Source organism: Podarcis cretensis, assembly GCF_951804945.1.
Source record: "Podarcis cretensis genome assembly, chromosome: 5".
Classification (NCBI taxonomy): domain Eukaryota; kingdom Metazoa; phylum Chordata; class Lepidosauria; order Squamata; family Lacertidae; genus Podarcis; species Podarcis cretensis.
In genome coordinates this window covers 98992890-99018849 of record NC_137174.1, presented here as the reverse complement: position 1 = coordinate 99018849, position 25960 = coordinate 98992890, and the positions used below count along the sequence as shown (strand labels likewise).

The 25960-nt window shown below is 47.0% G+C and overlaps 2 protein-coding genes across 4 annotated transcripts in view; one reads left to right on the top strand and one right to left on the bottom strand.

The window, feature by feature from the left end:
- The first annotated feature begins 1031 nt into the window (after positions 1 to 1031).
- LOC307217015 (deoxyribodipyrimidine photo-lyase-like) lies at positions 1032 to 25274 on the top strand. Its single transcript, XM_079978002.1, has 10 exons — positions 1032 to 1130; positions 4151 to 4608; positions 8497 to 8642; positions 11408 to 11590; positions 13423 to 13581; positions 14893 to 15091; positions 16405 to 16557; positions 18890 to 19011; positions 20281 to 20440; positions 20633 to 25274. The coding sequence occupies exons 2-10, from the start codon at positions 4275 to 4277 to the stop codon at positions 20785 to 20787; spliced, it is 1611 nt and encodes a 536-aa protein (XP_079834128.1). The 5' UTR covers positions 1032 to 1130; positions 4151 to 4274; the 3' UTR covers positions 20788 to 25274.
- RUBCN (rubicon autophagy regulator) overlaps positions 21141 to 25960 on the bottom strand; it is a 48194-nt gene continuing 43374 nt past the window's right edge. For all 3 annotated transcript variants that reach the window (XM_079977719.1, XM_079977717.1, XM_079977718.1), the window contains one exon: positions 21141 to 25930. In XM_079977719.1, the coding sequence (XP_079833845.1) occupies positions 25761 to 25930 (170 nt within the window). In that variant the 3' untranslated portion in view covers positions 21141 to 25760. The remainder of the gene's footprint in view (positions 25931 to 25960) is intronic.

Sequence of the window (25960 nt, the reverse complement as noted above, 5' to 3'; positions counted from 1 at the left end):
TCCATCCGCTGGGCGTTGTTGTTGTTTAGTCGTTTAGTCGTGTCCGACTCTTCGTGACCCCCTGGACCAGAGCACGCCAGGCACTCCTGTCCTCCACTGCCCCCCGCAGCTTGGTCAGACTCATGCTGGTAACCTCGAAAACACTATCCAACCATCTCGTCCTCTGTCGTCCCCTTCTCCTTGTGCCCTCCATCTTTCCCAACATCAGGGTCTTCTCCAAGGAGTCTTCTCTTCTCATGAGGTGGCCAAAGTCTTGGAGCCTCAGCTTCACAATCTGTCCTTCCAGTGAGCACTCAGGGCTGATTTCCTTCAGAATGGAGAGGTTTGATCTTCTTGCAGTCCATGGGACTCTCAAGAGTCTCCTCCAGCACCATAATTCAAAAGCATCCATTCTTCGGCGATCAGCCTTCTTTATGGTCCAGCTCTCACTTCCATACATCACTACTGGGAAAACCATAGCTTTTACTATGTGGGCCTTTGTTGGCAAGGTGATGTCTCTACTTCTCAAGATGCTGTCTAGGCCTGTCATTGCCCTTCTCCCAAGAAGCAGGCGTCTTTTAATTTCGTGGCTGCTGTCACCATCTGCAGTGATCATGGAGCCCAAGAAAGTAAAATCTCTCACTGCCTCCATTTCTTCCCCTTCTATTTGCCAGGAGGTGATGGGACCAGTAGCCATGATCTTCGTTTTTTTGATGTTGAGCTTCAGACCATATTTTGCACTCTCCTCTTTCACCCTCAATAAAAGGTTCTTTAATTCCTCCTCACTTTCTGCCATCAAGGTTGTGTCATCTGCATATCTGAGGTTGTTGATATTTCTTCCGGCAATCTTAATTCCGGCTTCGGATTCATCCAGCCCAGCCTTTCGCATGAATCCGCTGGGCGATTCATTCACAAAAAAGTGAGTCTGCCGCCCCGAGCCGGGAAAGCGAGGCTGCGGCGGCCCCTGGCGGGCTTCCGCTTCCCCGATGCTGGGAGGAGGAGGAGGAGGAGGAGGAGAAGCGGCCGCGGGAGGGGCTTCCCGGAGCCCAGCCCGCCTCTCTCCCTGCCCAGCCTCCTCCTCCGCCGCCGCGTTGTGTAAGCGGGGCCTGGCGCGCCAGCGGAGGAAGCCCACGCGGAGAGCTCGGCGCCCGGTGAGTGCCAGAGAGGGGGGGCCGATCGCAGCCCCTGCCCGTGCCCCCATCCCTTGCGCGCCCTTCCCTGGCCGCACAACATAACTTGTCCTGTTGTGACACTACCTTGCCGGGCCGTTGTGCCAATGAAGGGGGCAAGGAAGGCTTGTTCTGTTACCCCCCCCCCCCAAAAAAAAAATAAAGTGTGGTCAGGATAATAGGGGCTTAGCATTCTCCCCTTTCTCCCCCAGCCTCAAATCCAGGGAACTCCCCCCACCCCCGTCAAATCTTACAGGCAAAAAAAAAAAAAAAAAAATATTGAGGAAAAATGACATAGCAAAGGAGGAACTGAAGCATAGCTGTCAACTTTCAGATTTGAAAATAAGGGATCAGCAGCCTCGAAAATAAGGGACCAGCAGCCTCTCCTGTCCCGGGGACAGTCCACGGGATATCTAACAATCCGGGATAGCAGCGGGAAACAACGCTGGAATAAGGGAATTTCCCGCAAAAAAAGGGAAGGTTGACAGCTATGAATTGAAGGGGACAGAGGCAGGGAGCAGGCGAGAGAAAAAGACAGGAAGAAAACAGAGGCGCCTTGCAAAGGATGGGGTGATAACAAGAGTTAAAAATCCTTTGTTTCTTCTCCTTTTTCAGAAGTCTGGTCCATGGGTCAGCCTGCACAAATCATTCGGGTTTCCCAGTTCTCTATCTCTCTAATTCATTGCACAGACCTGGTCTAGCTCTGCTCTAGAATGAGCCTGAGCACAGCAGTCCCGCGAAGTGGCTGAGTGCCGCGTTTTTGCACTCTGCTCTAGAGCAACCTTCACCAAACTGGTGCTTTAAGGTTTGAACACAGGAGCTGCCTTAAGTGCCCAGTATTGCCCACTCAGACTGGCAGCAACTGTGAAGGTGGTTTCTAGGCCAGCTACCTGTGTATCTCTCTCTCTTTTTTAAAGCCAGGATTCTATGTGCAAAACATAGATGACCACCTAGCTAGCTACCAGCCACCAAAGAGCTTAGACAGGGCTGGATTTAGGATCCTGTGGTTCCCGAACACAGGGTGCCAAGCTCAGAGGGCACTAAACAACAACAACATAATTTCTGTTTTTTGTAATAATGCGAAGTTTCAGTGCGCCTGTTAAGAAGATCTATTAAAAGCAACTGTACCAAAAAGAATGATTGTGAAAATAAGGAATATTGAGGGAGGGGGGTGCCAAATCTTCTCTCCACTCAAGGCACCATCTTTCCAAAGTTCACTTCGGCTTGGAGAATTTCTGGCTTTCCAGATGTTGCTGAACTACAACTCCCATGATCCCTACCCTTTGGCCATGCTGGCAGGGGCTGATGGGAGTTGTAGGCAGAAGCTGGGAGGCCGCATGCTGGACAAAACCAGCTATCCCTGAAGCCTTCCGAGCGCAGCGCAAGTTCCCGCTGCTCTCCTCAGGCTTCGGGTTCCTTTTTCTGAAGCCAGGAGAGCCAGACACTCCTGGCATCAGCGAAAGGAACCTGAAGCCTCCAGAACGCAGCGGGAACTCGTGCTGCGCTCCGAAGGCTTAAGGGGGCTATCCCTGAAGCCTGGAGAGCGAGAGGGGTCAGTGCGCACCGACGCCTCTCGCTCTCCAGGCTTCAGCGAAAGCAACACTGAGAAGCGGACACGGAGCAATGGTTCCAAACTACAAGAAAGAAGATTCCACCTAAACATTAGGAAGAACTTCCTGACAGTAAGAGCTGTTTGACAGTGGAATTTGCTGCCAAGGAGTGTGGTGGAGTCTCCTTCTTTGGAGGTCTTTAAGCAGAGGCTTGACAACCATATGTCAGGAGTGCTCTGATGGTGTTTCCTGCTTGGCAGGGGGTTGGACTCGATGGCCCTTGTGGTCTCTTCCAACTCTAGGATTCTATGATTCAACACGAAGCCTCTGGAGCGTGGAGGGAGCACTCCCTCTGCGCTTCAGAGGCTTTGTGTTGCTTTCGCTGAAGCCAAGGAGCCTGCATTCGCTCCATAGGACGCACACACATTCCCCATTAATTTTTGGAGGGGAAAAAGTGCGTCCTATAGAGTGAAAAATACGGTAATCGTTCACTGCAGGGGGGGGGGAGTAAATGGGATTACAGCGTCCTGGTACCCTCCAGAAGTTCTGGAGTTGTTGTCTCAAATACCTGAAGGGCCAGGAATTTATTTATTTTATTGCTGCATTTCTATCCCACATTTTCCCCCTAGGAGCTCCAGGTGCTGCACAGGGTTCTGAGTTTTCTTTTTCAAATCTCTGTGAGGTGGGTCAGGCTGAGAGGAAACGATCTTCGTGGCCGAGTGGGAATTTGAACCCAGGTCTCTCCCAGGTCGTAGTCGGCACTCTTAACCGCCACACCAATATGGACTCTAGTTGGAGACGGCTGGAATGGAGGCCCCCATAGCCTGATCCACCAATGATGTTCTTTTTTTTTTAATATAATTTTTATTGATTTTAACATATAAATTATAAAATGTACCACACAACTTTATCACTTATACAATCTTTTTAGACTTCCATCAACACCTCTGAAAATCCACCGTTGTAATCACTTCTGCATTTTATATTACCTTTAAATCTCTTAACAAATCATCCTCCCCTTTATCCATTTTTGTAATAATTCCAATAATACTCCTCACAAAACTTTTTGCAACCCTACAAACGTCGTCAGATCTTCACAAATACTTTTCAAATATTCCATAAATTTACTCCAGTCTTCCGTGAATTTCTGGTCCCGCCGGTTTCGAATCCTTCCTGTTAATTTATCTAATTCTGCATAATCCATTAACTTCATCCTCCATTCTTCGATCGTCGGTAATTCTTCTTGTTTCCATTTTTGGGCCAATAATATTCTAGCTGCTGTTGTTGCATATAAAAAAAGCTTGCATTCCTTTCTGTTTACATCACTCCCCACAATGCCCAATAAAAATGCTTCTGGTTTCTTTATAAATGTGTATTTCAACATTTTTTTCATCTCATTATATATCATCTCCCAGAAGCTCACTAATGATGTTCTTATGTGCTTGCTTGCAGGCTGCTTCTTCCTTCCAACCTGCTCCCCAGACGGGTCATCACTTGCGTCTCTCCCCATTCCGGCCCCGCCTGGGTCTCGTGGTTGGTGCGCAACCTCTCTGCGGTCCCCGGGGCGCGGCCAGCCATGTCACAGAAGAGGAGAAAGCGGAATTCAGCCGAGTCTAAGCAGGAAGGGGCAGAAGAGGGAGCGCTATTCCCTGATGGGTTGGAGAACAACGGGAGGTTGGCATCTGGGGCACCGCCTGGCACTAAGAAGGCGGCTGGGGAAGGGGATGTGGGCAGCAGAGGCTCTGCCGCCCTGGCCGAGGCCGTCAAGCGAGCCCGCCTGGACGCGGCGCCCTCCGTCGCAGAGTTCAAGTACAATAAGAAGCGCGTCCGTCTCATCTCGCAAGATCCCGATCTCAAGGAAGATGCTCGGGGCATCCTCTACTGGATGTCACGAGATCAGAGAGTGCAAGGTGAGAGCTTGGCTGGTGCTTGGGATCCACAATCTGTCCTGGCTTATTTTTGGGTGGGAAAACCAAACTACAAGAGGTGCATTGATATTTGCAGTTACAGATAAGTAGCCGTGTTGGTCTGCCATAGTCAAAACAAAATAAAAAAAAATCCTTCCAGTAGCACCTTTGTTTTGACTATGGCAGACCAACATGGCTACCTATAATAATAATAATAATAATAATAATAATAATAATAATAATAATAATAATTTATTATTTGTACCCCGCCCATCTGGCTGGGTTTCCCCAGCCACTCTGGGCGGCTTCCAACAAGGATGAAAAATACACTAAAATGTCACATATTAAAAACTTCCCTGAACAGGGCTGCCTTCAGATGTCTTCTGAATGTCAGGTAGTTGTTTATTGCTTTGACATCTGATGGGAGGGCATTCCACAGGGTGGGCGCCACTACCGAGAAGGCCCTCTGCCTGGTTCCCTGTAACTTGACCTCTCGCAGTGAGGGAACCGCCAGAAGGCCCTCGGAGCTGGACCTCAGTGTCCGGGCAGAACGATGGGGAGGAGACGCTCCTTCAGGTATACTGGACCGAGGCCATTTAGGGCTTTAAAGGTCAGCACCAACACTTTGAATTGTGCTCAGAAACGTACTGGGAGCCAATGTAGGTATTTCAAGACTGGTGTTATGTGGTCTTAGTGGCCGCTCCCAGTCACCAGTCTAGCTGCCGCATTCTGGATTAGTTGTAGTTTCCGGGTCACCTTCAAAGGTAGCCCCACGTAGAGTGCATTGCAGTAGTCCAAGCGGGAGATAACCAGAGCATGCACCACTCTGGTGAGACAGTCTGCAGGCAGGTAGGGTCTCAGCCTACGTACCAGATGGAGCTGGTAAACAGCTGCCCTGGACACAGATTTGACCTGTGCCTCCATGGACAGCTGTGAGTCCAAAATGACTCCCAGGCTGCGCACCTGGTCCTTCAGGGGCACAGTTACCCCATTCAGGATCAGGGAATCCTCCACACCTGCCCGCCTCCTGTCCCCCAAAAACAGTACTTCTGTCTTGTCAGGATTCAACCTCAATCTGTTAGCCGCCATCCATCCTATCTGTAACTGGAACTATGGAAGGCACCACACTGAGCCGCATGAAATGGAAGTCCATCAACCTCACCTTAGTTGGTCCTTAAGGTGCTACTGGAAGGAATTTTTTTTATTTTGTATTGATATTTGCAGTAAAATTAGAGCACCAACAGTTCACTACTTGTAGTTGGTTAGACACTGAGGTCCAGCTCCGAGGGCCTTCTGGTGGTTCCCTCCCTGCGAGAAGCGAAGTTACAGGGAACCAGGCAGAGGGCCTTCTCGGTGGTGGCACCCGCCCTGTGGAACGCCCTCCCAGCAGATGTCAAGGCAATAAACAACTATCTGACATTTAGAAGCCATCTGAAGGCAGCCCTGTTTAGGGAAGCTTTTAATGTTTGATGCTTTATTGTATTTTTAATATTTCGTTGGAAGCCACCCAGAGCGGCTGGGGAAATCCGGCCAGATGGGTAGGTTACAAATAAATTATTATTATTATTATTATTATTATTATTATTATTATTATTATGCAGAGCCTAGGACTTGCCGATCAGAAGGTCGGTGGTTCGAATCCCCGCAACGGGGTGAGCTCCCATTGCTCGGTCCCTGCTCCTGCCAACCTAGCAGTTCGAAAGCATGTCAAAGTGCAAGTAGATAAATAGGTACCGTTCTGGTGGGAAGGTAGATGGCATTTCCGTGCGCTGCTCTGGTTCGCCAGAAGCAGCTTAGTCATGCTGGCCGCATGACCCGGAAGCTGTACGCTGGCTTCCTCGGCCAGTAAAGTGAGATGAGCGCTGCAACCCCAGAGTCGGTCACGACTGGACCTAATGGTCAGGGGTCCCTTTACCTTTACCTTTCCCCCACCCCCAGCCCCAGCCTCCTCTTCCCCTCTGTGTAATTGGTGGGATGGAGTGGCTGGGGGTGAAGGCTGGCAAAACACTGGGAAAAAGCATCCTTGCTATGTATAAAGCAATTGCATTGTGGCAAATTCAGAAGTGCCGTCTCGCTTCCTGATACAGCCACACCCCTTCTAAGATTATACAACCTTCCCAAGTTACACAATAATTTTATAATTATGCAATTATACATTAATGACCATTATAGGGGTGCATTGCAGTAATTAATGCAGGTCTCTCTGTGTTGCCTTTCGGCTAGATCTAATTTTTGTGTGTGTGCAAACTGTGTCTTTTTTTGTAAAGTTTGTTTGTTTATTTATTTGTTTTGTTTTATAATGCGTATGAAACACAAGAGAACAACAGATTATCAGGGGCAGCTGATTCAAGGGAGCCTGGCGGTATTTCTTGCTTTCTGGGTGACTTTCCTATGAAGTTCCCTTGTATAGAGCGGACGTTGCACAGAATTCCTTTGAAGCTGAAGCACCCTTCGCTTTCAGTGTTTAGATTGGGAGCATAACTTATGGTCTGTGTGTGTGGTTTTGGAGCTGCACGGTCAGGGAGAAAATAGTGTTGTCCAGGGTTGTAAAGACTGCGGAGAGAATAATTGGGTGCACTCTTCCCACCTTGGATCAAATCTACGCTTCCAGGTGCCATAAGAAATCTGCAGAGATAGTGCAGGATAGTGCGCACCCCGGAAATGATCTCTTTCAGCTTCTGCCTTCTGGAAGAAGGTCCAGGGTTATAAAGACTAGGACTAGCCGCCTGAGAAACAGTTTCTACCCAAATGCGGTTTTGGTTTTAAATGCAGTGTAAAGAGTCTCTGTTGGAGTATATTGTATTTAATTATGGGGTATCAGAGTTTTTAGGGGGCTAACCAGGCTGGGATAGCTGGGATAGAAGGCTGGTTGGTTTTTGAATGTCTGGTGTAGATTTTTTCAATTTCGTTGTTCTGTATGGGACAGTGACAATAGAGATATCGTATTGTATGGTGACTAAAAATATCCCCCATTTATGCTGATTGGGCAGCCCTAGAATGCTGGAGATAGGGACCCTCTGAGACCCTGCTGTAGAAATAGCAACAGGTCTCCAGCCACCTGGGGAGGAAGGGAATCTGTATTTTTATTTATTTATGTGTTGAATTTATATACCGCCCTATACCCGGAAGTATCAGGGCAGTTCACAAAAAAGATCACAGTACATAAAATCAAAATAAAAACAATAACCTAATAACAACCCCCCAAAAGAGCCACATTTTAAAAGGCTATAGGGTGTTGATCAGGTCTGCCAAAGGCCTGGTTAAACAGAACGTTTTTGCCTGGCGCCTAAAGATGTACAGTCGACGCTCGGGTTGCGAACGTGATCCATGTGGGAGGCATGTTCGTAACCCGCAGCAGCACGTCTGTGCACGCGCAGGTTGCGATTCGGTGCTTCTGCACATGCGCAACCGCCAAAACCCAGAAGTAACCCGTTCCAGTACTTCCGGGTTTTGGCGCGTCTTTAACCCGAAGAAACGCAACCTAAAGCAACTGTAACCCGAGGTACGATTGTATAATGAAGGTGCCAGGCGAACCTCCCTGGTGAAAGCATTCCACAGACGAGGAGCCACTGCAGAGAAGGCCCCGCTCTCGTGCTGCCACCCTCCGGACCTCTCGAGGAGGAGGGGGGGCCTCAGAAGATGTTCTCAGGGTCCGGGGAGGTTCATATAGAAAGCGGCGCTCCTTGAGGTATTGCAGTCCTGAGCCACACTGTATACCACCAGGTGCCCTGCCTTGCCTTCAGAACTGGGGCACTTGCGCCCATCAAGCTGGCACAGAGGCTTGGGGAAGCCCAAACGCTGCATGTCTCTTGTGCCCCCTACACTCCCAGCCACTGACCATCTGCTGCAGAGCTGTTCTTTTAAGCTTTTTCCTGCTCTTTTTCTCCCCAGATAATTGGGCCTTTCTCTATGCCCAGCGACTGGCCCTGAAGCAGAAGTTGCCACTTCATGTCTGCTTCTGCCTGGTGCCCAAGTTCCTGGAGGCTACCATCCGCCATTTCGGTTTCCTGATCAGAGGCCTCAAGGAAGTGGCCGAGGTACCGGCGTTGTGTCGGGAAGGTGTTGCATCGGTGTCAGAAGTGGTTGTGGACCCGGGAGAGGTTCTAGTGGGCAAGCCACCTGCAGCATGAATTTGGGCACAGCAGCCTTGCCGCACCAGCTTTTTCCCAAATGCCCATCAACTGCAGACAGCATGCCCTGTGGGCAAGGTTGATGGGAGTCTTTATCCAAAATATCCTGAGGGCACCAGGCTGCTGCCAGCTGTCATAGATTCGCAGCTGCGTGCCGGATGCTGTAAATAGTAACCAAACAATTAAACCCCTATGTTGCAAACAATTATCAGTAATATCCAAGGGAACACGATGACCAAGTACAACAATCTAATATCATAACTTTATGACCACTGCTCCATAGATATTGTTGTTATACAATTCCATTCACCATGTTGTTGTTATTGTTGTTTAGTCATTTAGTCCTGTCCGACTCTTCGTGACCCCCTGGACCAGAGCACGCCAGGCACTTCTGTCTTCCACTGCCTCCCGCAGTTTGGTCAAACTCATGCTGGTAGCTTCCAGAACACTGTCCAACCATCTCGTCCTCTGTCGTCCCCTTCTCCTTGTGCCCTCCATCTTCCCCAACATCAGGGTCTTTTCCAGGGAGTCTTCTCTTCTCATGAGGTGGACAAAGTATTGGAGCCTCAGCTTCAGGATCTGTCCTTCCAGTGAGCACTCAGGGCTGATTTCCTTAAGAATGGAGAGGTTTGATCTTCTTGCAGTCCATGGGACTCTCAAGTCTCCTCCAGCACCATAATTCAAAAGCATCCACTCTTTGGCGATCAGCCTTCTTTATGGTCCAGCTCTCACTTTCATACATCACTACTGGGAAAACCATAGCTTTAACTATACATTCACCATATAGATGGGTTTAACCATAGCTTTAACTATACATTCACCATATAGATGGGTTTATGAAGCATTTCTGTATCCTTCTGCTGTGCTAAAGAAGAATTCTATGAAACAGTGGGTATATCCGGAATCACTGTTCACTACGTCTGTTTGCGGACCACTTCGGCAGCATTAAACGTCATAAAACAAAGCTTTATGGCTTGTTTTCATCAGATAAGAATCTGGCCCCTTGCTTCTCTCAGAGCCTTGCATAGTCTACAAAGACTTTCAGAGACTTATAAGACTTACCGGTATGTTTATTTGGTCCTATGTTTTCAGGAGAATCCATTTTGTGACTTTCAGAGATTTATAAGATTTCTGTTTATTTGGTTTTTCATATCATTCAATGTTCCGTATAGATTATATAAAGAGTTTATATTGATATTGCATTGTTGTACTTGGTCATCGTGTTGCCTTGGATATTACTGGATGCTGTAAATAGCCTGCGAGCCCAAAGCAGCTGTAGGCAGAGGAGTCTTCCCACAACAGCTCTGCATGATGAACTGCTCTGGCCTTTTGTCTTGGGTCTCTGCGTCAGGTGTGACTGGATCGTTCACTTACCCGGCAGAGCAACCCATTCTCCAAAGAAAATTGATTTTTGGGTCAGTGAAAGAGGCAGCACTCTGGGTTTTCGTCTTTCCGGTCGAGGGGAGTACTCAGAACAGAGACTTGTGCAGAAGCGCACGGGTGGGACTCCTCTTGCAGCAGAAATATTTCTGTGCTCTTATTCTTTTGCACGCTAAGTCAGCCTTTTGGTGGGTGTTGGTGAAGTGTGCCAACTTCACTTTTTTGATGGGGCGGGGGGGATGACTTACACTTTCCATCTGGGAAACCTAGGAGAGCTTTGGAAAAGCTGGGGTTTTATTCGGGGGGTGGGGGGGTGGCGCTGTGGGTTAAACCACTGAGCCTAGGACTTGCCGATCAGAAGGTCAGCGGTTCAGATCCCTGCAACGGGGTGAGCTCCCATTGCTCGGTCCCTGCTCCTGCCAACCTAGCAGTTCAAAAGCCCATCAAAGTGCAAGTAGATAAATAGGTACCGTTCCGGCGGGAAGGTAAACGGCTTTTCCTTGCGCTGCTCTGGTTTGCCAGAAGTGGCTTAGTCCTGCTGGCCACATGACCCGGAAGCTGTATGCCGGCTCCCTCGGCCAATAAAGCGAGATGAGCACCGCAACCCCAGAGTCGGTCACGACTGGACCTGATGATCAGGGGTCCCTTTTCCTTTACCTTTACTTGTGTTGCTGGGCCGGTGCATGACTGCGGCAGTGAGACAGACTTAAAAGAAACAATTGGTACCTGAATAGTTGCACTCATAGCCAAGATATGACACAGGCTTGTATTTATGTGTGCAACTAAAAATCTGTACCTGCTGGAACTTTGTTCCTTTTTGATGGACACCATAGTCAGTGGAAGAGCATGTGCTTGGGATGCAGAAGGTCCCAGATTCAAACCCTGGTATCTCCAGGTAGAGTTGGGAATGACCCCTGTTTGAAAACCTAGAGAGTCACTGCCAGTCAGTGTTGACAATACTCGACAAGAGGGACCACTGGTCTAGTATAAGGCAGCTTATAATGTAACCGGCTTCCTATTCAAATTCACCCTTCGTTCAAAACAATGAGGATTAGAAACTTGTATCTTTTAGATACTCAGTGGGGGAGCATATGCGTTGCATGCAGAAGGTTCCAGGTTCAGCCCCCGGCCTCTCCAGGTAGGCCCAGGAGGTGTCCCCTACCTGAAACCTTGGAGAGCTGCTGCCAGCCAGTGTGGTAAATACTGAGTTAGACTAACTGGTAATCTATGAGTCGATATCACGAGCTTTCTGTGTGACCAAATATTCTCTGCTTCCTTTTCGTCTCTCCTAGGAATGCAGGGAACTAAGCATCCCGTTCCACCTGCTCATCGGCTTCGCAAAGGACGTGCTGCCCCCCTTTGTGACGACCCACGGCATTGGCGGGGTGGTGACGGACTTCGCCCCCCTCCGCGTCCCCATGCAGTGGGTGCAAGATGTCCAGGCGAGGCTGCCACCTGATGTGCCCTTTGTCCAGGTAGGGAGGCCTGGAGTCTGGCAGCTGGGGTGTGATCTGGGCAGAGCTGCAGGGCAGTGGGGGGTGTCTCCATGGTGACACAGATGTCGTGGTTCCCTCCTAGGAGCATTCCACCATCTTGCCTGGATTCCTGAGTTCATAACCTCCGTCACGTTCACTGAATCTGACAAAGGAAGCTTAATAATAATACTTTTATTGTCAGTGTACAACCTGTGTACAATGAAATTAATGGATCCTAACTGAGCCTCTCTCCGCGCTCACCCAAACACTCAATTTCATTGCACTCTGTGTGCTTATCGCACAACACACCACCTCGCAAAGTCAATTTTGCTATGTTATTTTCCATTCAACAGCCTAACAGCCCACAGATAGAAGCTAATTTTTAGCCTGTTGGTACGGCTGATTATACTTCTATATCTCCTGCCCAAGGGTAGAAGATTAAAAAGGTTCTGGCCGGGGTGTGAGTCATCCCTGAGAATATTTCTTGCTCTCCTAAGGCAAGGATCCCTTGCGATGTCATCTAGCGGACTCAAGAGAGAGCCCATGATATCATGTGCTGTGTTCACCACCCTCTGTAGAGACTTTCTGTCCGTGGTTGTCAGGCCAGCATACTACGCTGTGATACAATATGAAAGGACACTTTCTATTGTGGACCGTCAAAGGATTTCATCAGTTGTTGTTTAACATTATTCTTTCGTAAGACCCTGATGAAATAGTATCTTTGTTGGGCCTTTCTGATCACCTGAGTTTTGTTGATTTTCCAAATGAAGTCCTCACTAAGGTAAACTCCCAGGAATTTTCTTCACACAACGCCCCCAATATACAATGGGGCAGGTTCCCCTCTCTTCCTCCAAAAGTCCAGCACCATCTCCTTTGTCTTACTAATATTTAGTTGCAAGTTACTCTCTAAGCACCATGTAGATACTTTTTGAACCTCCCCCCTGTACATTGTTTCATCTCCGCCTGCAATTAGACCTATTATGGTAGTATCATCTGCAAACTTAATAATTACTGTGGATGGATCAGATGATATGTGTACAATGAGTACAGGTAGGGACTTAGCACACATCCCTGTGGGGTGCCAGTGCTAAGCTTCAGGGAGGTAGATGTAACAGTCCCAATCCTCACTGTTTGTCTCCGATCCCTCAAAAAGTCTTTAATCCAGTCACAGATGGTAGAAGAAGCAGCTTCATCCCAGAAAAGCTGATGCCACAATTAATTGGTGGCTGTTAAGAGAAGCTATGGACCAACAGCATCTAGAGGGCACCAGATGGGCAAGGACTGCTGTAGAAGTTCCTAGGATCCTTCTTTCCCCTGTCTCTACACGTTAACACAAAGGTCTCGCTATTCAAATACAATGCATTCTCAGGAAATCATTTGTTAGGCAGATGTTTGCATAATGAGTCAATCGTTTCCATTGATTCCTATGGGGAAATTTCTAATCCGTTCCCAACCACGGAATTTTACCCCCAAATGACAAGAAAACCCAGGAAAACCCTCTGAAACTTTGCAAAAGGCAAATAAAGAAGGAAAACGCTGTCTTATTTGTCTGATCTCTCCAGCTCCCTCCCTCCCTCGTATCATGGTTTTTGGCAAAATGGCTGCCATGAAGCAGGAAAACACAAAAAGTAAGGTTTGTTTAAGGCTGCTAATTCGTTTACAGCGCTACATGCAGGTCTGGCTGTTGGATATCTGAATCTGCGGTGTACATAGCAATTCTAGGAGGCTTGGGTATTAATTCCTTGGGTTTGGATAAGTGAATTTTTGTATAGCGAGTGTTAGGATAGTGGGAGCTGTGTGCAATTGCAGTTTCTCTTGCTTTGCTTCTCCAGGTCGATGCTCACAACATTGTGCCCTGCTGGGTGGCCTCCGACAAGCAGGAGTACGGGGCCAGAACTATCCGCCGGAAAATCCACGACCGGCTGGCTGAGTTTCTCACCGAATTCCCACCTGTCATCAGGCACCCTTATCCCACGGAGTTCCAAGCAGAGGTAGCAGTTGATATTGGGAGCAGGGATCTGGGTTGTTTTTTATGGGCTTCTTTTTTTTACATATGTAATTATTGGCAAACTGCTGCAGACATTCCAGCAGGTCTCCCTTAGCCCTTCACTGCAGCTGGGGCAAACTTGGGACAGAAAAGCTGGGGAAAGCCTGTAGCTCAGCAGTAGAGCATCTGGTCGGCATGCAGAGGGTGCCAGGTTCAAATCCAGACATCTCCAGGAAGCGCTGAGAGAGACACCCTGTCTGAAACCCTGGAGAGCTGCTGGCAGTCAGTGTGGACAGTAGTGAGCTATATGGACCAATGGTCTGACTCGGGGTAAGGGAGCATCTTATGGTGTAAGGGAGCCAGTGTGGTGTAGTGGTTAAGAGCAGTAGTCTCGTAATCTGGGGAACTGGGTTCGCGTCTCCGCTCCTCCACCTGCAGCTGCTGGGTGACCTTGGGCCAGTCACACTTCTCTGAAGTCTCTCAGCCCCACTCACCTCACAGAGTGTTTGTTGTGGGGGAGGAAGGGAAAGGAGAATGTTAGCCATTTTGAGACTCCTTAAGAGGAGAGAAAGGTGGGGTATCTAGTCCAAACTCCTCCTCCTCTTTTTCTTCTTCTTCTTCTATGCTCCTTTGACATTTACAGAAGGCCACAGGTATGCAATACTCACCCCACAAATGCGTTTTTATTTTTTACCATCTGTATTTTAATAGATTTGCTTTTATATTGTTTTAACCCTGTTGAAGTTTAATTGCATACTATTGTCTTATATATATGTTTAGCTTTCTTGTATTTTTGTAAGCTGCCTCGAGTCCTGGAGAAAAAGAGACGCCAGAGCTCATCAATGGACTGCTCCCTTGTTCTTTTAGAATAGCAAAAAAAAGCCCTGAATAATAGTATGTATTATTTTTATTCCATAAAATTTACGCGCTGCTTGTTAAAAATCAATCAATCAGTCAGTCAATCAATCAATCAATCCTCAAAGCAGTTTACAAAAGAACAATAAAATTATAGGCAACAACAGTTAAAAACTATTTAAAACATTCAAAGGATTAAAATCAGCAGTAAACTCTATGTGTTTGGGTAAGCATGTCTGGTCATTTTTATTATTTTATTCTTTGTAGACTGCTTCGAGGCCTATAACATTAAAGCGGTGCATGAATTTAAGAAATGAAATAAAAATAAGATAAATGAAAAGCCGAATGATGCCCACGCTCCCGTGAGCTCTGGGATGTTAAGGATTGCTGGAACGTCCTTGGCCTGGATTGCTGCTCCTTGCTGCCGGCTTTTACCCCTCTTCCTTTTCTGACTCTGCAGCCTGTTGACTGGGACGCCTGCTATGCCAGCCTGCAGGTCGACCGCTCCGTGAAGGAGGTGACCTGGGCGCAGCCAGGGACAGCTGCCGGCCTGGCGGTGCTGGAAGAGTTCATCGAGGACCGCCTGAAGTTCTTTGGCACAGACAGGAACAATCCCAACCGGGCGGCTCTGAGCAACCTCTCGCCCTGGTTCCACTTTGGTGAGTGGGGAGCTGGTCCTCTGCAAGGCCTGGGTCAAACCCTTGGGGGGTTCAGGGGTGGCCAAACCCTGAGTGGGTTCCCAATCAGCTGTCCACTCTGCCCAAAAACGTTCAGGGTTGGTAGCAGCCTTTAGAAGAAGCAGTGGAATCTGAAAGAGATCTGCGTTGGTATTAGAAATTGTGCTGTGACGGGAGGAGCAGAGGGGGACTGCAAAACTATTTAGGGTTGTGGCCTTCTAGATGTTTTGATTACTGCAGTGTGCTCCATGTGGGGCTACCCTTGGGCTATGATACGGAGGCTGCTAGGTTGGCTGTGGGGCAAACCACCGCCAGCATGTAACACCTTGCTTGCTAGTTCTATTCTGGCTGCCAGTTTGCTACTGGGCAAATTCAAGGTTTGGGTACCAACATCTGTGGCCCTGTTGCCCTGGTTTGCTGCCCCAAAGGAGGGAGTATTGTGGGAGTATTTGGGAGCAGGGGTACCAAAGAAGGATGTCAAAGATGCCAGAGTGATCCGTTAGAGCAAGCCAGCCTGCCCGTTATCCCAGCCTTTGCAGACATAGAACGGACATGGTAGCAAGGAGATGGCTTGTCCATACCTAAGGAACCCTTCATTCATTCTTTATACACCAAGCAGAATACGTCCCTTTGGCCAGGCCTTCCCATCGCTTCACCTGCCCACATGAGGGCACAGGTGGCAGGTACCCAAATCTTACAGATAATTCTCCTTTCTGGGCTCAGAGCCCAGCACCCCAAACCCCACAGATAAGCAGAACTTTAAAAGCAAGCCAATTAGCTTATATCAATGCACATGAATATAAGCATATATGAGCTCGTCGTTACAACTACCAATTAATAGTGGCATTATCTTGACTACGAAGATGGCAATTGTACAGCTCAAGACCAGGTTACTTGAGAGAGACCCCTTAGGCACCTAGTAATTAATAAATAGAATAAGAATAATGAATTTATTTATACCCCGCCCATCTGGCTGGGTTTCCCCAGCCACTCTGGGCGGCTCCCAACAGAAAATTAAAAACACGATAAAACATCAAGCATTAAAAACTTCCCTAAACAGGGCTGCCTTCAAATGTCTTCTGAAAGTCAGATAGTTGTTTATTTCCTTGACATCTGATGGGAGGGCATTTCACAGGGCAGGCATCACTACCGAGAAGGCCCTCTCTCTGGTTCCCTGCAACCTCACTTCTCGCAGGGAGGGAACCCCCAGAAGATTGCTGTGGCCTGCAGTAGAGTCTCTCTTGCAAGTTCCAAAGATCTCTGAAGCCCACTGAACAGTAACTGCCCTCCCACAGGTCAGATCTCTGTACAGAGAGCGATCCTGGAGGTTCGCAAGCTCCGTAGCCGGTACAAGGAATCGGCAGAAGCCTTCATTGAAGAGGCCGTGGTGCGGAGGGAGCTGGCGGACAATTTCTGCTACTACAACCCAAACTATGACAAGGTGGAAGGTAAATGGGCTCACCTGTTTCGCCTTTCTTTTTTTTAAAAAAAAAATATTTATTAAATTTTAGTTTAACAATAAAATACATAGATAATAACACAATCTTTTCCAATATCCACATTTCATACTCATCTTTGGACTTCCTCACAACCCTTGTTCCTGCTTTCTAAACTCATAAATTTTACCAGCAAATTATTAACTTGGTTTAATTCATATAATATAATTTTCCAATATTAATATCTCAAATTTTGGGGTTTAACATACTCTTATTGAAACTTAATCATAAAATATTACTTATCCAAAATTTATCTTTTCATCTTCCAATTAAATTTAAATTTATATTCTTTATAACTAGTTTGTTGAAGCCATGTTTTTGCTAATCTTACATCTTTCTTAACATTCATACAATTTACAATATTTTTGTAGATAATCCTTAAATTTCTTCCAGTCTTCCTCCACCAGTTCTTCTCCCAGGTCTCGGATTCTGCCAGTCATCTCCGCCAGTTCCATATAGTCTATCAGTTGCATCTGCCATTCTTCCAGTGTGGGTAATTCTTGAGTTTTCCAGCTTTTAGCGATGAGTATCCTTGCTGCTGTTGTAGCATACATAAAAAAGGTTCGATCCTTCTTTTGCACGCTCTGACCAACAATGCCTAAGAGAAAGGCCTCTGGTTTCTTAAGGAAGGTATACTTAAATACCTTTTTCAGTTCATTATAAATCATTTCCCAGAAAACCTTCACTCTAGGGCAAGTCCACCAGAGGTGAAAGAATGTTCCTTCAGCTTCTTTACACTTCCAACATTTATTATCAGACACATGGTATATCTTTGCAAGCTTGACTGGAGTCATGTACCACCTGTATATCATTTTCATAATATTTTCTTTCAAGGCATTACATGCCGTAAATCTCAAACCTGTGGTCCATAACTTTTCCCAGTCAGCAAACATGATGTTGTACCCTATGTCCTGTGCCCATTTTATCATGGCTGATTTGACCGTTTCATCCTGTGTATTCCATTTTAACAGCAAGTTATACATTCTTGAAAGTATCTTAGAGCTGGGTTCTAACAGTTCTGTTTCTAACTTTGATTTTTCCACCTGGAATCCTATCTTTTTGTCCAACTTAAAAACTTCTTTAATCTGAGCATAATGTAGCCAATCTCGCACTTTATCTTTTATTTTCTCCATACTCTGCAACCTCCAGTTATCTCCATCTTTTTCTATTATTTCCCAATATTTTGGCCATTTGGCCTCCATATTGAGTTTTTTCAGGGCCTTAGCCTCCATTGGTGATAACCACCTTGGGGTCTTGTTTTCCAATAAGTCTTTATATTTCAGCCAGACATTAAATACTGCTTTTCTGACAACATGGTTCTTGAAAGTCTTATGTATTTTAGCCTTGTCATACCACAGATATGCATGCCAACCAAACGCATTGTTGAATCCTTCCAAATCTAAAACATCAGTGTTCTCAAGAAGTAGCCAGTCTTTCAACCAGCAGAAAGCTGCTGATTCATAATACAACTTTAGGTCTGGCAGGGCAAAGCCCCCTCTTTCTTTAGCATCAGTTAATATCTTAAACTTAATTCTGGGCTTTTTGCCCTGCCAGACAAATTTTGAAATATCTCTCTGCCACCTCCCAAAACACTCCATTTTGTCCACAATCTGCAAAGTTTGAAACAAAAACAACATTTTTGGCAATACATTCATCTTAATAGCAGCAATACGTCCTGTCAAGGAAAGTTTCAATCTTGACCAAACATCTAGATCCCTTTTAATTTCAGACCAACATTTTTCATAATTGTCTTTAACACCTGTTTCGCCTTTCTCTGCTCTGCAAAGACACCTCTTCTGCGACGCTTGCCTTTATGTGTGATATGATAATGCAGGGACACAGGTGGCGCTGTGGTCTAAACCACTGAGCATCTTGGGCTTGCTGATCAGAAGGTCGGTGGTTTGAATCCGCGCAATGGGGTGAGCTCCCGTTCCTCTGTCCCAGCTTCTGCCAGTTCAAAAGCACGTCAGTGCAAGTAGATAAACAGGTACCGCTGCGGTGGGAAGGTAAACGGCGTTTCTGTGTGCTCTGGCTTCCATCACGGTGTCCTGTTGCACCAGAAGCGGTTTAGTCCTGCTGGCCACATGATTCAGAAAGCTGTCTGTGGACAAACGCCGGCTCCCTTGGCCTGAAAGCAAGATGAGTGCTGCAACCCCATAGCTGCCTTTGACTGGACTTAACCGTCCAGGGGTCCTGTACCTTTTTACCTTTATGATAATACTGCATTTTAATAGGGCTCAATTACTTTTTAACCATAATCTTTTATGCCTTATACCATCCAAAGGGGCTTACGACTGGGCCAAGACTACGCTGAAGCTGCATGCCAAAGACAAGCGACCTTACCTATACACAATGGAACAGCTGGAGGCAGGAAAGACGCACGACCCTCTCTGGAATGCTGCGCAGGTAAACCTAAACTCCAAAGGTGTGTGAGGACCTGTTTTTGGATGGGCATGTGCTGGCTTCCGAGCACGTGTCTGTCGCGTGCTTGGAGATCTGCATCTCCCTCTCCAATAATGCTAAAACTCTTTGGAGCAGCAGCTCGATCGGAATGGAAAAGTTACATGCTACCTTGTTAAGTGGTACAAATCTCTGCCACCGGATGTTGTGATGGCCACTGGATTAGATGGCTTTAAAGGGGGATTAGGGATGGAAATTCCCAGGTGTCAAAAAAAGTTACTTATGTGTGCCACTACTGTGGCGCGTGTTTCGTTAGCCCCAAAATGGAAAACTAGCAAGGTCCCAACTAAAGAAGAATGGCAACTAAAGTTGACAGAACATGCGCAGCTTGCAGATTTTACACACAGAATAAGAGAACAAGAAGAACATACGCTTAGAGAAGATTGGAAAACGTTTAGTGAATATATGGGAAATAATTGTGTACACTTGAAAACGTTGGCAGCATTAATATAAATTCAGCAGTGTAAATAAGTTTTGACGGGTGTAATAATGGAATACTGAAGGGATTTATGATATGTAAAATGAACCATGGAAAGAGAAGAAGGGATGTCGTTGATATTTTAAGGATGTTTAAATGAGTATTTTAAATTCTGAAACAGAAAATTTAATAAAAAATTATATATATATAAATAAAAATAAAGGGGGATTGAAAAAATGTCTGTTTAACCATACTAACTAAACGTTCAGTGGCAGGCTACCTTCTGAAGGGCCATTTCTGAATGTGTACAGTTGTTTTTATTTCCTGCTTGTGGGGTTAAGAGCATAGGGCCCCACTTCATTCCTGTGACTGTCATGAGTTTTAACTCTTTTTGATTCTGAATTTAAAACTGTTGTATCCCACTCTGGAAACTGCTATTGAAGGGTGTGTGAACAATAGTGATGGAGCAGAAAGAGGTGATGAAGAACTTCCTTCTCACCATGGCCAACCAGCTGCCCCTATGGGATACCCATAGAGTCCCCCCTTTACTCACCTTTTATCTAAACCAGTGCGCCCCAGTTTTTTGGGCCACCACCCCTTTGGTTCCATAAACACATTCCCAGCCACTCTGGGTGGCTTCCAAGAACACACCAAAACATCAAAAGCTTCCTGATACAGGAAGTCATATGATGGTTTATCTCTTTGACATCTGATGGGATGGCATTCCGCAGGGCGGGTGGCACTTCCCAAGAAGGCCTCATCCGTAGCTCATCCACCTTTCCATCCCTGTGCTTCAGCTCCAGATGGTTCATGAAGGGAAGATGCACGGCTTCCTGAGGATGTATTGGGCCAAGAAAATATTGGAGTGGACCACTTCGCCAGAAGAGGCCCTGAAATTCTCCATCTACCTTAATGACCGCTATGAACTGGATGGCAGGGACCCCAATGGATACGTAGGTCAGTCATGGGAAGAGGCTGGGTGGTTGTATCATAGAGTCATAGGGTTGCAACGGGCCCCAAGAGCCAATCTAGTCCAACCCCCTGCGGAGCTGGAAACACCAGACCTGTGTCTGTGTCTGTTTCTGCAGAGAAAGGAGGGAGGAAGAATGCAAAAGCAGAGACCCGTTTGTTCTTTTTTCCTCCCATCAGGCTGTATGTGGTCTATCTGTGGGATCCACGACCAAGGCTGGGCAGAGCGGGCTGTGTTTGGCAAGATCCGCTACATGAACTATGCTGGCTGCAAGAGGAAGTTTGACGTGGACCAGTTTGAGCGCAAGTACAGCCCTCAAAAGTTCTCCAAGTAATCCTCAAGTGGCTAAACGGCAAGACTTGACGTTGCCTTTTTCACAGCGGCTGAGGCCAGCCTAACGTTACACAACGGCTGTAGTGCAAAAAGGCAGGTTTTGCTCACCCTTTTAAGATGGTGCGGAACAAGAAGCAACAGTAGGTCAAGCTGCGTTCCTGAAGCCCCGCTCTCTACCTGCTATGCAATCCCAAAGCCGCGTGCCACACAGCAGACAGGTTTTTACCATGTTTCTGCGTGGCAGAATGGTGGGCAGTAGCAGGAGGAGATGGTAGCCCAGCAAAGCCAGAGCCTGGAACCTACGAATGAGGAGGCGTTTCACGTTCGACAGAAACAGAGACTGCAAAAACAGCATGCTTATTAGTGTAGTTTATTATGGACGGCATTTCTGTGGTTAACAGCAGGTGGATATCTGGTTTCAACTCCACCATTAACTCTTTATAAAGAACTTTCACATAGCATTTACAATATGGACAGCAGTCATTCTGCAAAACCGTGGGCATACCAGAAATCTATCACAGCTTCATCAGGGCTGGCCATTTGGCTTCCTAACCATTCCGCTGTGCATTACATTCTCCCTTTGTGTGCTTTCCAGGCACTGCAGAAAGGAGACTGCACAATTATCACGTAAAAGGGGAAAAAAACTCCACAACCTGCCACCCTCCTTTTGGAACTTAGATCAGTGCATCTAGAACAGCTTTTGCCAACTGGTGCCTTCAAGATGTTTTGAGCTAGTCTTTCCTCATCAGCTCCCAGGCAGCAGAACTGCGCTGCCTGTGGCTGATGGAAATTGTAGCCCCATAGCTAGATGGAGAGCACCAGGCTGGCAAAAGTCTGTCCTGGAAAATAACTTTTTTAAAGAGGGCCTTACTGACAAATACAAGAAATGTCATCAACGGAAGTGCTGACAATGATTGATATATATATATATATATATATATATATATATATATATATATATATATATATAAAACCACAAAATTTCTTCTTAACTGTAAAGGATTGCAGTGTGGATTTACAATCTTTTGAGACTGTTCGTGACACAAGGTTGAGGGCTCGCTCACCTTCGTTTGACGATGGTCACATTTAAAATAAGAAAAAGACACTTAGCCAGGCTGCCACCGTTTGAGAGAGGGAAAAAATCACCAGGATTCCATATGACTTTTCTGTTCATGGCACATTTGGGGGCAAATAGTCAGGAGGGTGTGATATTCAATAGAGAAGACAAATGTCCAAAGGCTGGGTGGGCACTGATCTGGGTTGGACGTGTATTTCAGACTGGAGCCCTAAAAACATGCTTCTTTAAGCACATGATTAGCAGCAAGTGTAGTTGGGCCCTGGAATAAGTAAAAACAATTTTTGAAAGGCAGCGAGGATAGCAAGGGGGAGCTCCAATCCATAAAACAGAGCTGTGTACTGTTTTTTGGCAGTCAAGGGAACTGATGTATGTAATCAAGATAAAAGATGTTGTTCTTCAACAGTTATCTATGGGAGAGGCTCTTAACTGAAGTGAGGGCTTCAGAATGCATGAAATACTCTATGCTGCTGCAAACCTGTCGCTGTTGTTTTTTAAAAATCTTAGATCAGGAATTATTTGGGAAGCACTTTCTGTAGAGTTCTGATGGTAACAGGCTACTGTAGGAATTGTGAAGGCACAGGAAATGGGAGGAGTGGTCCCGCAGTTTTCTTTGAGACAGAGCAAATCCTGTCTTTGGGGGTGGGGTGAGGTGGATGGACCGCCCCACTGCCATCAAACACCAAGAACCCTCTCACGATAATACCCAACCCACAAACACCCAAGGCGTTCAGTCAACAGGGTGCTTGTGGTGTGCCCCCATCTCCATCTCGCAAGCATCCACCCTGCTGAGAGAGGTAACCTGTGTTCCCGGCTCCTTGTTCCTTCACTTCAGCTGGTTCAATCGCTCATATTCCAGACTGCTAGTTCACCAAACCACCAACTTTTTCTGAACATACCCGAAGTCAATTATTTCAACATTTCCTTTATAAATTATGGACGTGGGCATATTCTGAGCAAACTACACGTGGAGCTAAAAAAACAACACAGAGATATTTCAGCCTTGCCAAAAGCAGCAGCAAAAGGCTGAGGCTCTAAGCCGGAGGGTGCCACTGAATTAAGCAAGTGGAAGCCACAGAGCTACACCTTCCAAGGCCGTGTCTGAGCAGAAGTGGGCAACTTCCTGACACTGCAAGCACTCAAATCTTGTTCTTAGAAAAAGCAGGTAGAAGGAAGTCTACCTTTATATAGCATTCTTTAAGTAAATCTTCACAGAGCATCACCGTGTTCTTTTACACGCATGTCAACTGTATGTCCTGCTTATCTCGGTCAGGGTTTTTCTAGTGTGTTATGTATAGCTAAAAAAATACAGTAGCTAAAATGACACTGCTATCCATCTTTAGAAAATGGGTCTTGCAGTCTAGGCCAGCACAAAAGGACATATGCTGCCTCCTGCAGGAGATTCTGCTGTGTGCTAGCTGAGTGACCTGTGCCAAAAATGCCACCTCCTCCTTCCTCAGGACATCATGCCATTTCTACCTACAGACCACACTGACCCTCACTAACATCCACAAACCAACTGTCCTTTCAGACTGGGCCACTTCAAATGTCCAAGAACCAGCTGACTTTGAAAGTCTGGTCATATTGCAAGGAATACAATCTCCAGCTTCTAGGCAGCAACACAGGAAAGTACTCTGAAGGACCACACCACACAATGTGCTCTGCTAGGAGGTTGTTACGGAACAGCACCATATACAGAATTGGGTATACTGCCATACAGTAGCATAGGATAGGAGAAGGCTGCTCTCACAGCCATCAGAGGCCCTCCCATTTTGTTCTCCCCCTGCACAGGAACTCCCACATAAAGGAGTCTGGGAGAAGTTTGTGAGCACACACCTAGTCAATAAGGGTGTGAAGTGCTTTCACCATAAGAGGAATACCAGCATCAGCTGTAGCGTAAAATAATCCCGCCACCACACAGCACAGGCCAGATCCCAAGTTTCTCCAACCCTGCAGGCCATTTTGACAAGATGACCCAATGTTGAAAGGGTTCTTTTAAGCGCTCTCAATTGTTTCTTCCTCTGCAGCCTGGCTTTATACCAAAAGCCAGACTGCAAAGGAAAGATCTGTGCCAAAAGCAGGGATTGGCTGCACTGCAGAGTTCTGGATCCTGCAGGACTTGCTGCCAGCAAGCCCCACAGGCCAGAGATTCCCCAATGAAAAAGCCTGGAGATTAAGAGACAAGGTAGACTCTTGGAGATTAAGCAGGGCTGATGAACATCTCTCTGCTGAGGAACAAGGTGCGGGAAGCAAAGTTGGGCAAGAAGGTGCTAGGAGAAAGCGTTGCAAAACAGGAGCAGGGAAGAGACTATAAAGACTAGTTGGTGTGGAAGAACCCTACCTGATTATAAAGCACAGCCACATTTCAAGTACCAAATTAAAGGAATCTGACAAAGAGGCTCACCTATTAATATGAGGAAAGGAAGTTTTGTTTGTTTCTGAATGAACCCAAGCCATATTCAGTGCAACAGGACAGCTAACTCCCCTTCAGCCCCTAATTCTGGTAGAATGGCTGGTGGTTAACAAGAGAGCACCACCTCACCAGCATGCCGGAAGCCTGTCTTCTCCAGTTTAGAACCCCTTCCAGGACTGCAGCTCCCATTGAGCCTAAACATCAGGAGGAGGAAGGCTGCTTTAAGCTCTGCTCCTTGAGACCCTGCCATGCTTCTGCAAGAATGAGGAGATGAACTGCAATCTTCAGCACCATTTTCTGCCCCTCATCCTACTAAATAGTTGCCCCTTTCCAGCCTCATGGTCTGCTTGATCATGAAACATGACCAGTAATAGGAAATCTCCTGTACCCTAAACAACAAAAGGCACCTACCAATTTACCATCAAAGCCAGGTAAGTCCTAGAGGTTAGGTGTCAAGACAGAAACAGCAGAAATATCAGCAGGAGAAGCAAATGCATCGCTGCAAAAGTGTCAGAAATCTTCTCTGATCTAAGAAAGAGCCCAGAGGTTAACTCCCACAATAGGAAAGTCCTATGTAGGCTTTAAACTGGAATCCTTCCCAAATCCAGCATCCTGGAAGGGTACAGTTACTTCTGCAAGCTGCCAACCCACATTTCCCTTGCAAGGAAAAAGACTTTTTAGGCAAATTGGAAGAAACGGTGGTAGGGAAGGAAGCAGGAGCTAGGTCCTCTCTAATAGGGTGTTGGGGTGTGGGGGCAGATTATTCTGAGAAGAGTTGTGGAAACCTTGGGTTTGCCAACTATCGCCCCACCCTCCTCAGCTTCTCCCGCTAGGTACCAGCAGATTTTCTACACCCCCAGTATCTATTGTAGCTAGGCAGCTCCCGACGAAATAAAAGGGCAGGTTGAATGCCCCTTTCGGTTCTCTGGCTTCCTTCAGGCACAAAAAATTAGGGCCAGATAAATGACATTCAGCAGCAAAGTATACAGAGTTATAGGCAGTGGTTTTGGCAAAAGAAAAACATAAAAAGCTGCCTCTTCTGGCACACAGCAGCCAATACAGCAAATAACAAGTTTCCACGTGGGCCGTTTTCCCTTTAGGAGTGTTTTGGAACTTGGCCAGGAGCTCAGCCACATAAGCCCACCAGCATCACCCACCAGCTTCTCCCAAGTGGCATGTGGAGAGAGGTTCAGGCGCTCAAGGCAAAGCCAGCTGCTACTTTCTTTGCGGTGGCAGCAAAGCTGGGCTCCGCAGTGCATCAAAGTTGGTGGCGGAAACAGAAAGCAAGTCTCTCTCTCCCTCGTCCTGTGGCTCAGACAGAAGGGAAGCACCAAAACCTCCAGAGGCAAGTGCAAAATAACCCTTTGAGGGACTCCCCCCCCCCCCAAGGCTCCCATCACGTTGGCTTATTAGCTGTGGAAGAGTCAGTCTGTCAGTTCAGTCCCTGGAGGCAGAGGCCACGCACCAAGCCACAGTCTCTCATCTGTCACGTGGCTGCTCCTTCAACGGCCGCCTCCTGCTCCTGCTCCTCCTCGTAGTCCGAGATGTCAGCCTCCATGCTCTGCTTGGCCAGCAGCTCCCTCCGCGCTTGCAGCCGCTCGCATTTGGGGCAGGGTCCTGAGCGGAAACACACCTTGTGGTAGCAGGCTCTGCATTCTGCAAGGGGAGAGGGAAATGAGCAACTAG